This window comes from Tenrec ecaudatus, chromosome 6 (genome assembly GCF_050624435.1).
Source record: "Tenrec ecaudatus isolate mTenEca1 chromosome 6, mTenEca1.hap1, whole genome shotgun sequence".
Classification (NCBI taxonomy): Eukaryota; Metazoa; Chordata; class Mammalia; order Afrosoricida; family Tenrecidae; genus Tenrec; species Tenrec ecaudatus.
In genome coordinates, this window is record NC_134535.1 from 30,374,836 (window position 1) to 30,389,296 (window position 14,461).

General features: G+C 39.9%; 1 protein-coding gene across 1 annotated transcript in view; it reads right to left on the minus strand.

Annotated features, from left to right (window-relative positions):
- The window catches only part of CFAP54 (cilia and flagella associated protein 54), a 355,855-nt gene that overhangs the window by 134,100 nt on the left and 207,294 nt on the right, over nucleotides 1-14,461 (minus strand). The window contains exons 49-51 of the mRNA XM_075553212.1: nucleotides 12,671-12,878; nucleotides 8,280-8,359; nucleotides 6,589-6,761 (exon numbers count right to left, since the gene is read on the minus strand). Coding sequence (XP_075409327.1) covers nucleotides 6,589-6,761; nucleotides 8,280-8,359; nucleotides 12,671-12,878 — 461 coding nt within the window. The remainder of the gene's footprint in view (nucleotides 1-6,588; nucleotides 6,762-8,279; nucleotides 8,360-12,670; nucleotides 12,879-14,461) is intronic.

The window sequence follows — 14,461 nt, forward strand, 5'->3', positions numbered from 1 at the left end:
GCACAGCTAGATTTGAAAGAGACCATTGCTTCCATGACTATTGATTCCAGCAAAATTAAATGCTTGACAACTTCAATGTTTTTATGTTGCTCATACTGTTATTTATTGGTCCAATTGCAAGGATTTTTGTTTTCTTTAGCTGGAAGTGTAATGCATGCTGAAGGATGTAGTACTTCACCGTCAGGAAGGCTTGTTTCAACAGCAAGACTGTCCTCGATGGCGTGACACGTTATCAGTGCATCTGTCTGCCCCCTAGGTGTCCTGCTGTTCTCCATGGAGCCCGGCTTGTCGGAGTATTCGGTCAGGATACAGACTGAGTAAGCGTGGTGACAGGAAACCCTGATGCTTCCTTTTCTTAAATTCCAACCCTGCGCCGACCGCTTGTTCTTTTTAAGCTACAGCTTCTTGCTCTACGCGCAGTTTCACGCGCGGTGTTCTTGTGAAACACCCATTTCACAAGTATTCTTGAATTCCAACTCATTGCAATGTTATCCACAATTTGTTATGCTTCCATAGTCAAATGTCCTGGTATAGTTTATAAAATATATGCAGACCTTTTTTTGTTCTTTCTCTTCTTTTTTAAATTATCTGAAGTATCAGCAGTGTTGGCATGTCTGTTGGTTAGGCATTGTGTCAACTAGACCTTCCTGTGGAAGGGGGCAGGGGGTGCGGATAGAACTCAACCTATCAATTGCATTGTGGCCTGATGACACCCCCTCCTTGGCATCACAAGCCTTTCTGTATAAGAGAGGGAGACCTAGGAGAGTTGAGTCCTCTTGGACTCTTCGCCTTCTACCAGAGCTAATCTTGTGTCTGGTTCTTGCATCTCCAGTTTCATCACCTACTGATCCCAGAAGCCATCATCAGATGATCAAAGATGGATTCATTCAACGGACCTTGGGCCTCTGCATCCACCAGCCTGTGCTTCCTGTTGTCCCTGCTTGGTACTCTGGTCTGGCTCCTCAACCTCCTGTTGTGTTGCCTGCTGATCCCAGCGAGAGCTGGGAGACTTACCTTGACTTGAACAGGACTGGACTTTCCTATTTCTACAACTGTGTAAGTCATTTCTTGATATAAATCTCCACTTACATACAACACATAAAAGCATTCCTTGTTTTGTTTCTCTAAAGAACCCAACTTAACAAAGCATTCTATGTCTTCTTCAGGATCCAGCTGGGATTTCTGACATGTCCCTGTTGATGTACTGCTGGAATAGCTTTTTAATGATCTTTAGCATAATTTATTTGCATGTGATTGTAATGATTTTGTTCTATAATTTCAGCATTCTTTTAGGGTACCTTTTCTTTGGAATGGGCACATATATAGTTATCGCGAGACAGTTGGCCAGAGAGCTATTTTCTAAATTTCTTTAGATGCGTGAATGAGGCAGAGATGAGTGAATGCTTCCAGTGTTGCATCTGTTTGTTGAGCTGTATTCATTGCTGGTCCATCCATTTCCAGCATCTTGCTTTTCATAAGTGCTTTTAGTGCATCTTGAACTTCTTCATTCAGTGCTAGCACATTTGAATCATATGCTTCATCCTAAAGTGGCTCAAAGAAAACCTGGTATCATAGTGGTTACTTATTGGGCTGCGAAACACAAGGTCAGCTGTTGGAAACCACCAAGTGCTTCAAGGGAGAAAGACTTTCCATTGCTGCAAAGACTTACAGTCCTGGAAGTGCACAGAGTCACTTCTACTTTGTTCTATAGGGTCACTATCAGTCAGAATTGACTCAATCAATGATAGTGTTTTTTTTTAATTTTTTATTTATGGATATCAACTAATTCTTTTGGATACAGTGACCTCTGTCTTTTTTAATAGATTCATTGGCATATGATTCACATATCACACAATTCAACAGTCAATCATATTAAGAAGAGTTGTACAATTGTCACCACAATTAACTTTAGAACATTTTCTTCGTTCTTGCACTCATTGTTATTAACTCTGCATTACCCCTCAACCTCCCCTGTCATCCCCCTCCAAAACCACTAATCCAGTTACCGTCTATAGCTTTACCTACCCTGGATCTCATACACATAAACACATTCACACACACACACACACACACACACACACACACACACACACACCACCACACAAAGATAAAAATCCAAAATAAAAGAGAGAAAAATCTGATTCAAAAAGAAAGCAGAAAATATAAAAAATAGAACAAATTATCCAAAGGGGATGTCAAATGATAAGGTATTAACTTTTAACCTAACTGTTCTCTGCAACAATCCACTTTCCAATGCACGCTACATGATAGCAAGGCTTTCACATCCCTGGTCTATGGTCAGAGGAAAGTCACCAGAGGCTTAAGTATTTCCCTTTTACTTTTTTTTTCAAACTTTAAAATGGGCCAGAAGAGAGAGAAAATAATAAGTATTACATTTTCACCCAACTACCGCTGCCATAGCCAACCTTACAATGCTCTCTGTTGGATCACAAGTTTATTCACATCCCGCATCTTCTTTCTGTGCTTCCTGCATCATTCAGTATTTCACCCACAAAACCCTTCAATATTGCAAACCGAGCCTTGAATGGCTTTTTCAGCTATTTCATTTTGTGAAATACTCAGTGTGTTCTTCTCTTATGGTAATCTAACTCCAGATTGTTTCTCGGTTCATTATAATATTTTGTCATCCTGAGACACCTTTTGGGAGTATTGATTTCATTTTTTCACTTTTGCTACTCTACATTCAAGAGCAAGTTTCAGAGTGTGTTCTGACATCCATTTTGGACTTTTCCATCTTTCCTGTTTTTTAATGCTCTTTTGCTTTTCTTATGTCTGACATGCTTGATATCATCTCACACTCATCTAATTTCAGATGGGATAGACTCAAGGCCGTACTTTGGCTTTTGCAGACTTGCTTTAATTTTCTTCAGCTTGAACTTGAAGATTAGCAATTGACAGACTGTTCCGGAGTCAGTCCCCGGCCTTGTTCGGACTGATGATACTGAGCTTTCTTCATCATCCTTTTCCTCAGCCGTAGTCAATTCGATTCCTGTGTTCTCCATTTGGGGTGGGGGAGCACATGTATAGTCATTGTTTATGTAGTTTAAAGAGGATGTTTCCAATGAATAAGTCACTGGTCTTGCAGGACCTCATCATGTGATAAAATCCTTTCTATCATCAAGAACATATTTTCCAACTACCGATCCTCCTCCTTTGTTTCCAACTTGCGAACTCCAATCATCCATCTTGATTGCCTCTTGATTGCATGCTTGGTAAGTTTCAGAGTACAGAAGTTGGTAAAAAAAAATAAAACCTTCAATTTGTTCATTTGGGGTATTAGTGGTTGGTATACACATTTGAATAATAGTTGAATTAACTAATAACTCTAGTAGGTGATTTGGGTATTATCCTACCACCAACAAGGTGTTGTAATCCAGGATAGATTTTTAAATGTTCCTTTGGACAAATGTGAATCCATTTCTCTTAAACTTGTCATTCTCAGCATAGTAAATAATATGATGCCAATACCAGTCCAGTCCATTTCAGCTCAGTCATGCTTAGGATACAGTTCTTTAAGCCTACTATTTTTGACAACTTCCAATTTTCACCTCTTTTTACTCTTAAATATTGAAAGCTCTATCAATATTTACAATATTAGAAATCAAGCTATAACATTTAAACTTCATTAATTTGTCTAAATTAAATTGTCTAAAATAAAAATAGTGAAACTAGCATATATTAATATTCAAATAATTTTAATAAGTAGGTTTTTAAAAATTTAGTGGAACTGTTTTGCAATTTTTGTATATTTCCTTAATGTTTGGCTGAATAAAAGTATTTCAAAAGAAAAGAAGACTTTTATATATGTTTCTTAATTCAATTTGTTTTGATGAGTAGTTTGGGTTGAAATATATGAAAAAATTACACAGAAAAAATCACACAGATTGATGTTGGAAAATGGAGGTATCTTTTAATAACCTCTTCTAATAGTTATGAATATTCTTATATTACAGAAAAATGTGACAAGTGATAGGTTCTTAAAAGTTCATTTCATTATTGACATGAATACCACATATAAATGAACTGTCCCCTATAACATTAAAATCTATTGATTTACTTTGCTGTTTGAGTATAACTGCTGACCAGGGTTTTATAATATGCACTGATCGTTCGGAAAATATTGGTCCCCTAAGTTAAGTAAATTCTCCAAATGGTGACACATTTCACTCCATAGTATCTCTCTCACACACACACACACACACACACACCGATTTGTAATCATTGCCACTAATCACATCCAAAAAATGTAAGAATTCACAAACTATCAAGCTCATCGTGGTAAATGAAAGTTTTCCAAAATTCTAATTTCTCTGGAAAGTTCAAATGTTATCATTGGCAATATATACTATCAATTGTTTTCCTAGAAGTATTTAGTACACTGTCTACTAAATGTTCCAGTCTGAATCACCACGGTTTGTCAATTTTGGTGTTTGGTTTTTTTTAAAATCATTTTATTGGGGGCTTGTACAATTCTTATCACAATCCATACATACATCCATTGTGTCAAATACCTATGTACATTTGTTGCCATCACCATTCGCAAAACATTTGTCTTCTGTTTGAGCCCTTAATATTGGCTGTTCAATTTTGGTGTATTTTAAATAGCGTCCCATGGGGAAAAAAGGAGCTAATTTAGTGCCCGCTCAATGACATGCATGCTAACTACCCATCTCTAATATGCAGCAGAAGCATGCTTGGTGTGTTTTCCATTTAATATGGCCCACAGAACATTAAAATGCATATATAAGGAGAGGTTCATAAATTGAGTACACTGCTTCCAAAGGTCATTCATAAGTGAAACTGGCTTTCTTTGTGTGTTTGTGGTTTTTGACCACAAGTGTGTGACTGAAGAATTTGGTGGCAGCTCTTTGATTCATGATGAGGCACCAGTTTCATCATTGTTGTTTTTGTAAAATCAGTGAAAATATTAACACAATGAAGAAGGTAAATGATGGCTTTATTTATAAAAAAAAAAATAGCTCTGCCTTTCAGACCCATGAAAGGCTCTTGGGGACTCGAAGAGGTCTGTGGACCCCTTTGATGAATGCCGTTCCAAACAATCTGCAGGCTTTGCATCACTACTCAGAGCCCACCAACATCGTCAGTCACCGCAAGGCCACACCGCCTTTGGGACTGGAAGGGAATTCAAGTGAAGGCTCATACTGATGAGGGAGTTACATTTCCCATAAAAGCCAAGAGATATAGCTATTCATTTCTCCTTTGGATGATCTTTTGCTTCAAGATACCAACCCTCTTCAACTTCCAAAAGAAAAACAATGCATACAGTTTAATGCATGGAATTTCATCATAGATGAAGAGGAATATGTCAAATAAAAAGGGTTTTCATCTAATTTGATACACTCTTGTTTTCTTTCAGTTATTAATTTGTTTCATTTCTGAATGTATGGTTCTTCCCCAAATTAACCTTTAAAAATAGACAAAACATTACCTTATTATTTCTTAAAAGATTCTCTACCATCCGTAATATCCCTTTTCAGATTATTATCTTTAGTTCTTGAGCTGTGCAGTCTGCTGTTTATTGTGCCCACTAACTCATTTACAGCTGTTTCCTCATTTGGATGATCGTTTTTTACCGTGCGCTTATCTCTAGTGGGAGTGATTTTCACTGGAGCCTTGTATTTCTGAGGTTGGTCCCTGCAGGGTAGTTTTCGTTGTTGCTCTCTTCCAATCCCATAATGTCAGAGCTAGTTTTAAGGTTTTGTTTGTTTTTTAAAGAGTTGCTACACTGTACAGGCAGTATTAAATTGGACCCCACAGTTGCTAATGACATTTATTTTGGGTGACTCTTCTATTTCTACTCCGAGCAACTTGCAAAGTCGCTGTAAGTCAGACATGACTTAATGGCAGTGAAGTTCTTTAGTGGTTTTAGTGGTTTGTTTGTTAATCTCTGGGCAAGCAGCTAGTTCCCTTGCTACTCCCCACCCCACAGGCCTTTCTGGAATCTCAACGAAGAGATCAATTTTATTTCTGTGCTAGAGAAACAGAAAACTAGACTAAGTTCCTTTATCTACTGTGTATCAACTAGGCACAAACATAATTTTCCCTCTCTCTGGGTCCTTTTCATTAACATATATTATTTCTTCCATCTCAAAAATAATTGCCGTGACCTGACTCCTACCAAACGGTTACATGCAGAAAACGGTTGGGTTAGGCTATGTTTCATTGTGCACATTCTCAACAATGGCAACAAAATAAAAGTGGTGTGTTTTTTTCCCAAGAAAAAGAAGCAATAAGGAATACAGGTGCTGCCTTTAACAATAAACTAAAAGTGCACTCTTGTTATTTTGTACATCCTTTCTATGACCGGGCACATCCTAGCTGTGTGTTTTAGTAAAGCAGTTGCTTTGTTGTCAGTTGTGGTTCTAGGTGTAATATCGTCTGAAACACTCCCTGATTAGGATGATAATGATATTAAAATCAAGTATGCACCATTGACCTAAGGAGGTCTCCAATGGATGTAAACAATCTAAGTGTAATTATCACAAATTAGGATGAGGAAAAAACACTCATCAAATGTAACGGTCTTCGGCACTCAAAGAGACTCACCTGTACGCTGCCCGGTGTTTCTGCAAGGCGATGGCAGCCATCAGGAGCCTGGCTTTCACCACCACCTCCAACTCAACCGCAGAAAACTGACAGAGGTCCTTGCCGCCTGCTGGGCACTCCACCTCTGAGATAAGGAAGCTGAGTTTCTCTTCCACCTCCATCAGTAAAACTGACTGAAGAAAGAGCACCATACACAGGTGGTGTGACTTCAGACACAATGGCTCATTCTCAGTCAGCAAATAGTCTTCCTTTAGAATGAAGGACCCCTGAGGAAATTGGTTACCTTCAGACAAAGCTGTGAGCTCAGGGAAGAGGGCTACAGGTTAACAGAGACTGAAACGGAGGGGTATCTGTCGCCAGAAATGCTGTTAGCTGCCCTGCAGGTGGTGCTCACGTTCCTCCTGACTGCCTGGTTCAGTGCCATCCCCTGGATCCCTGTGGATCAGACTGTTGTGGTTCACAGGGCTTTCTGAGACTGAGTTTGGAAGAGGATTACCAGGCTCTCCCTCTTAATTCTTCATCCTGGAGGCTCAGCTGAAGCCCATTCGGCCTCATAGGAACCCTCAATCTTCCACTGATAAGACGAGAGGGGGCCGCCCATGAGGTGTCATGACCAGGAACTGGCTACACCTCCCACAAAGAAGGTGGGAATTCTACCACTGAACTACCCCTGCCCTATGTAAAATAACATCTAAAATTCCACTGCCATCGAGTCAGTGCTGACTCATAGCGAGCTTCCTCGAGCCTCCTCTGGGTTTCGGAGACTGTAACTGTTTACGGGAACAGAAAAGCCCAGTGTTTCATCCTCAGATGCCTGCTGGTGGTTTTGAACTGCTGGCCATGTGGATCGCAGCCCAATGCAGGGCTCCACTTTATGTATAATAGTTACCTTTAACTAAATGTATCCCAAAGTAAGTTATGATCACCAAACTGGTAATGTGAAATCAATGGCATTTTATAGTGACCCATTAAGAGCAAAGAACAGCTGACACAACAGAGGAGAAATGAACCAAATATCTTACAAGCAACAGGGCTTTGAAAACTTGCTAATACAGAGCGGTAATATTACATAAATACTACGGCAGTTTATGAAACAATTAAGAACAAATACTTAAATCAAAAAGACTTAGGTCCTACTAACACTTCTGCCATTTATGACTTGCATGAAATACATTGTTTTTTATATCTCTAAGCCTCGGTTTCATCACAGATCTTCACAATAGAATTTTTTAATGATTAAGAAGTTATTGAAAGACTAAAATATAAAATATTTTAAAGTATACAATATAAATAAGTTATTTAAATCAATATGATTCATACTTAGGTCACAGAGTTGTGAAAACAAAATAACTGTGAGAAACGCCTGCCCTGCAGCATGTTGCTACTATCAGCATTATCATTGTTAGAAAATGACACTCACAGGACACAGAACACTCAGATCCAATCAAACAATGAATCACATTTTCTGCAGCATCTTATTCAGCTTGTAAACTCAAAGACTGATTGATTCCTCTGGGCAGTCACTTTTCCCACTGGTGGTCCACTTCATCTCTGGTCCCAATCTATGCTTAAGAAAAGCTACCCTGATCTTCCAGAGGCAAGCCCAAACCTGAAAGTGTACCCATCCAGGACCTAGCAGGGGACATGTTGGTAGTCGCATTATTATGACTTGTCAATGTTTCCAAACGTACCTTTAGCCTGCTCAGAATGAACTCCTCTCTAGCTCTTACAAGCTGAGTATGTGAGTCACTATCCTCCTTTACGAGTAGTTCTAGAAAGACACCAATTTGGGAGGAAAAGGTATATGTAGTTAGTTTACATATTAATCTTATCTTTCACAACTCATGATTAGTGGGGAAACACACTCTCCACAGATCTAATAAAGAACAGCCACATAATGGTTTTTAAAACACAATGATGATTAGAAATTTATCCCTAGTCCAATTAATGCATAAATTGCTATTGGCTTAAATCAGCATAGAAGGCAGAGTCATAGAATGAATCAGACAATTATGAAAGGATCTTTTGAGTGCTTAATGAAATTATTCAAGCTATCAACTATTCATCTAAAGCACTGATTCCCTTACTGGTATTCAGGACACCTTAAAATATGCAAAGTAATTTAGATGCTCCAGATATTTCTACTATTGCAGTATGGTCACTTTGGACGCATCAGTTCTACTGATCTGCACAAACCGCTTCACTTTAAGAACAGAAGAGTGTGGGGGGAAAGTGTTTTAATAAATAAATAAAACCAAACAAACAACAACAAAAAGGAACAGAAGAGAGGCATTTGAAACTGTGCAACTGAAATAACTCTTTCAAAATTCCTGCTCACAATTCAAATTTGCTGCTTGTTTTGAACCAGAAAAAAGGAGATACTTTCACTTATAATAACTGCCTATCTTCCGTAAATCTGGCTTCCAAACTACAGAAGAGAGAAGAATCACAAACCATTACTGCCCATCCCCATAGTTTGTGTAGATTTATTCAGTCACTTAAAGATTTAATCTGTACAAGTCAATAATAATTCACATATTGTGGTTAATAACCAGCCTGCACTTGTACAGTCTCCTTTTCTCAACTATGTTTTAAATTCTTTACCTTTGGTTAAGTGGATGACATTACCAACAGAATGACCTTATGCTCCAGGGAGAGGATTGATAATGTTCTCTAACATAAAAGGACAATGATGTCTCTAAGGCGTGCCAGAGGCACATATAAACCATAGATACGTGAATGGATTTGGGGCTTAATTCTGGGAACTTAATTCTAGCCCCAATAGAAGAACAAGTAGTTTTTATGACATGACCCTGCTTGACACAGCCCCTCAGGAAGAGTTACGGAAGATTTGGGAGCTACAGCAAAATGTAATCATGATATTAGATGGTGCCTGGCTATCAAAAAGACTAGCATCTGGGGTCCTAAAGCTTGCCTTCAAACCAGTAGCCATCTAAGTGAGGCATCAACTAAGTCCAAGAAGCATATCAGCCTGTGTGACCCACAGTGGAAGCATGTCAGCCTGTGTGATCCAAAGATTGCAAAAAATAATAATAATAATCTAAAGGAGGGTATATATCAGAGCTTAAACTGGGAACTCATGGTTTGCAGAAGACTGGATGACAGTCCATTTACAGGGTCTACACAGAGATTACATCTCCAGTGATTTCTCTCTGACAACTGTCAAGGGATGTGAATTGTCTGGTTATCAGTAAGTATGATAGAGACAATTATAGTGGATTAAAATATTAAAATGTAACATCTTATTTTAATGGTTCAAATGTTACATTTGGTTTGTTCCCCTTTTAACACACCTAAACACTCCAGCATTAAAAAAAAAAGTGAGGGGTGAATCCCCTCTGAACATAGACCAGGGATGTGAATACTCTTGCTGTCATATAGAATACACTGGAAAGTGAATAATGACAGATATAACTAAGTTACATTATAACACCTTACCATTTGATCTCCCTTTTGAATATCTTAAAGTTGCTCTGGGTTTTTGTTTTTTCTATCTTCTTTCTAACTAGGTTTTTTCTCTATTTTATTTGCTATTTTTGTTAGCTTTTATGACTCTTGGTTTAGTATTTTTGTTGTGTTCATACTGAATTTTTACATGGATCAAGAGGTGGTTGTGAGAACAGAACAAAGGAATACTACATGATTTCAAATCAGGAAAGGTGTGTGTCAGTGTTGCATCCTTTCGCCATACTTGTTCAATCTGTATGGTAAGCAAATCATCAGCGAAGCTGGTTTATAGGAAGAAGCACCACGTGGCATAACGATTGGAGGAAGGCTTATTAACAACCTGAGATATGCAGATGACACAGCCTTCCTTGCTGAAAGTGAAGAGGACTTGTATTACTTGCTGATGAAGATCAAGGGCTGTAGCCTTCAGTAGGGTTACATATGAATCAATGTAAGGAAGACCAAAATCCTCAAAACTGGAACAATAGGTAGCATCATGATAAGTGGAGGAAAAGTTGAAGTTCAAGGATTTTGTCTTTCTTGGTCCACAATCAATGTTCATGAAAACAGCAGTCAAGAGACCAAACAGCACACTGCATTGGGTAAATCTGCTATGCAAGACTTCTTTGGAGTGTTGGAAAGCAAGGATGTTACTTTGAGGACTAAGGTGCCCCCTCACCCAAGTCATAGTGTTTTCAATTGTTTCATATGCTTGTGAAAGGTGAGCACTGAATTAGGAAGACTGAAGAAGAATCGGTGCATATGAGTTGTGGTGCTGGAGAAGAGTATTGAAAAGCAGTGTGAACTGCTAAAAGGACAAACTGACCTGTCTTGGAAGAATCAAGGCCGGAGCAGCTCCTTAAAGACTGGGATGGCTAAACTTCATCTGACAAACGCTGGACACATATCAGGAGAGGCCAATAATTGGAGAAGGGCATCAAGTTTGGTGGCACAAAAAGAGGAAGACCCTGAAGGAGCTGGATTGACGCTGTGGCTGCACAAAGCACTGGAACGATTGTGAGGATAGAAAGGACCAGGCAATGTTGCCTTGTGTTGTGTACAAGGTCACTATGGGCCGGAACCAGCGCAACGGCACCTAACTACAACAGCATTTATGTGTTTACATATGAAAATGTGTATGACCACGGCTAAATGAGGGGACACCCTCCAAAAAATGAGCTTTCCTACCATGAATTTTTCCCACTAAAGTGAACATTGAGAAACTGGCTCTGAATTAATACACCCTGGGAAGATTCTCTCGGTCACAGTGAACTTTTTCATGAAAGCAGTTTCACTGGAGCCTTGTTTTTTTTTTGTGATCGCCAATTTAAGAGACAGGGGAAAATGACAGAAACTGTTGTGATGCTGAACACAGATTTCAAGGACAGTGCTATAGGAAAAATGAGTAGTTTTCTCGTTACAAAAAAAGGTGAAATGTTGATTGATGACAATCCTCATTGTGGACATGCATCACCTTCCCAAATGGATGAAAATGTCAACAAAATTCATGTGCTTGTGCTTGAAGACCAAGGACAGAACCCTGAAGAGATGGGGGAGTTACCTGGACTATCTTGGAGCTCAGTTCAGTGAATTTTAGTGGAATATTTGGGAATGAGAAGGGTCACTATGAAATCTGTGCCTCAGGTTCTGACGGACCAGGCAAAAGAGCATCAATTGGAAACATGCCATGCCTTGAAAGAACAGCTCCAAAGCGACCCAGAATTTTTTCCCCAAGGTCATGACTGGTGAGGAGACATGGTGTGCTATTTTATGACCCCTAAACCAAACATCAATCAAGCCAGTGAAAGATGCCACCATCATCTTGCCCCCCAAAAGCTTGTCAAGTCAAATCAAAGATTAAAACGATGCTCATTTGGTTTGCATGGGTTGTTGTTTTTTTTTTTTTTATGTGAGGGGGATAGTACATTTGGAGATCATTCCACCAGGTCAGACTGTTAATCAAGCTTTCTGTTTATAGGTCCTGAAAAGATGGCATGACAGTGTGCAGCCCAAAAGGCCTAATTTGTGGCAGATGTAGGACTGGTTTTGCCACCACAACAATGCACCTGTTCCTGTAGCCATCTCAGTGTGCCGTTTGAGGCAAAAACAAACCAGCATGCATCTCTTGCCCCACGCCCTTACTCACCTGACCTCACTCTGTGCAACTTCTTTTTGTTTCTGCGAAAGAAGAGGGACATGAAAGGACACCAATTTGATGACATAAAAGAGGCGAAGAAAAAAAACGAGGGAGGTGCTGTCAGCCATCCAACCAGATGAGTTTGAAAAATGTTTCCAAGAATAGAATGGCAGGTTTGACAGATGTATTAAGGGTAATGGAAAGTACTTTGGAGGTAAAAAGGTTGTTTTGTAAAATTAAAAAAAAAATTAAATACATAGCTGTGGGGAAATAAAATCCGGGTTTGGGGGTTCCCCCTCGTATTTGGATGAATATGCATAAACCTAATGTAAGCACATGTGTGTGTAATCATGAGCCTAGTGAAACGATTAAGAATATCTAGTAGGATTATTCATATGGAATATTAGAGTTGGAATGGGAAATGATTGGAGGAAGAAGAAGAATGGGAAGCAAGGGGGAAAGTCAATCAAAAACTACCTTTTATGTTTAAGAGGTTTCCTTTACTTTTCTCTGAAATAGATCCTTGCAGGGATGTCCTCAATATGCTTTCCGAGATACAGTTGATGGTTGCAGCCACGCTAATGAGAAAGTGTGCTCGGACCAAAGAAAACTTGCTTAAGAGATGATGCTGACCATATGTAACCAGGAATATAGGCATGCCTTTATTCAATAAATCATCAAGTGCCTAAAACATGTTTGTACAGAGGGACAAATAAGCTAGTTAGCAAAACAATTTTATCAGGTACCATTACGTCTATTACTCTTTGCACTCAGTGCATTTGGTACTGGGTGAAAGAATACAGGGGTAGACATGAAGTACCATACAGAGCAGGCCTACCAAGAAAGACAGGTAATGCCATAGCCATTCAAGCAGTGCACCATTGCTCTGTCGATCCGGACTCATCTGCCACTTGTGCTTCCATGGAGCACATTACCAAAAAAAAAAAAAAAAAAGAGCTGATGCTAAGACAGAGGTGAGACTCTTTCAAAATAGAGCAAGAGCTAAATCTCACTGGCCAACCACACACACACACACACACACACACACACACACACACACATCCCTGCTCAGCATTTGCCTGAGAATGTTGGAGTTTCCGAGCTGGAAAGGGGAAGAACAGCTGGAGAGGCAATCCGTGGTCCGTCATTACGCTGTCCTGTGATAACCTTTCAGTCCCCTGGCTCCTCTTCTGTGCACACATGTATCTCCTTGCTGAAATCACAGCTCTCAGGCAAGCCACCTCTGACCTTTCTGAGGCCTGCACCCCTGCAGCTGATGAGGGCCAGAGGAAGGTAGGAAATCTAGCCCAGTGGTCTTACTTTTGTATGCCGAATCACACCGCAGGACTGCCCAGGAACCACTGGCTAATTCTCTAGGCCGTCACCCTTGGTCTGTCCTAGGCTACTATTTCACACTTGATCTTCTCTCTTCTAAATTCTAACCCTTACGCCCCATGTCCTTTCTCTCAACGGATGACCTTGTTTCCTCTTCTGAACTAAGGAAAACTAAAGCAGGAGAGAGTATCCACAGAGCCCACAGCTCCGTGGGTCCCCTCTACTCCACTGTCTGTGCCCAGCCCTGGGGACAGTCCTTCTTACTCATGCCAGCACCATCACTTACTCTGTCTGTCCCTACTGCCTGCTCCAGCCACTACTGTAGCCATGCCCTCCTTCCTCTCTGACTTAGCTTTTGCCCTCTCCACAGAGAGGGTCCCCTCAGCACACAGCCATGCTCTCATTGCCTCAATCTTAAAACACCAACAAACAAAATTCTCTAGACTCCTACTTCCCTCCCCGACTACTAGGCATGCTCCTTCTCTACTTCCCTGTCCTGCAAAGCCCTACAGATGGCCAACAGTCTCATTTCTCTCCTTCCATTTACTTTGACACCCCCCTCCCTCCCTGTCCTGAAACCTTTAGGTCAAGGTCACTAAAGGCCTATGATTTGCTAAATTCAATTCTCGGTCATCAGAGATCACATGATTTCTAATCTTAAAATGCCATTGTTTTATATACCAATTAAGCTGTCACACTGCTTCCAGGTAAAACACATTCCGATTTCTGAGAGGAAAACTATTTGCCTATGCAAACAAACAGAAAACTCAGCTTGGGAGAGCTGGAGGCAGTTCTGGGAGTGGGGAATCTTTGTTACTATTGCTCAGACTCCTTTCCTTTTTTATTTTTTTCTGTTCATTTTATTTATTCACCTTTTAAACCCAGACTCTTTACCCTTGCCTAAGGAGTGAGATTCGCTTCACATGCAGAAGA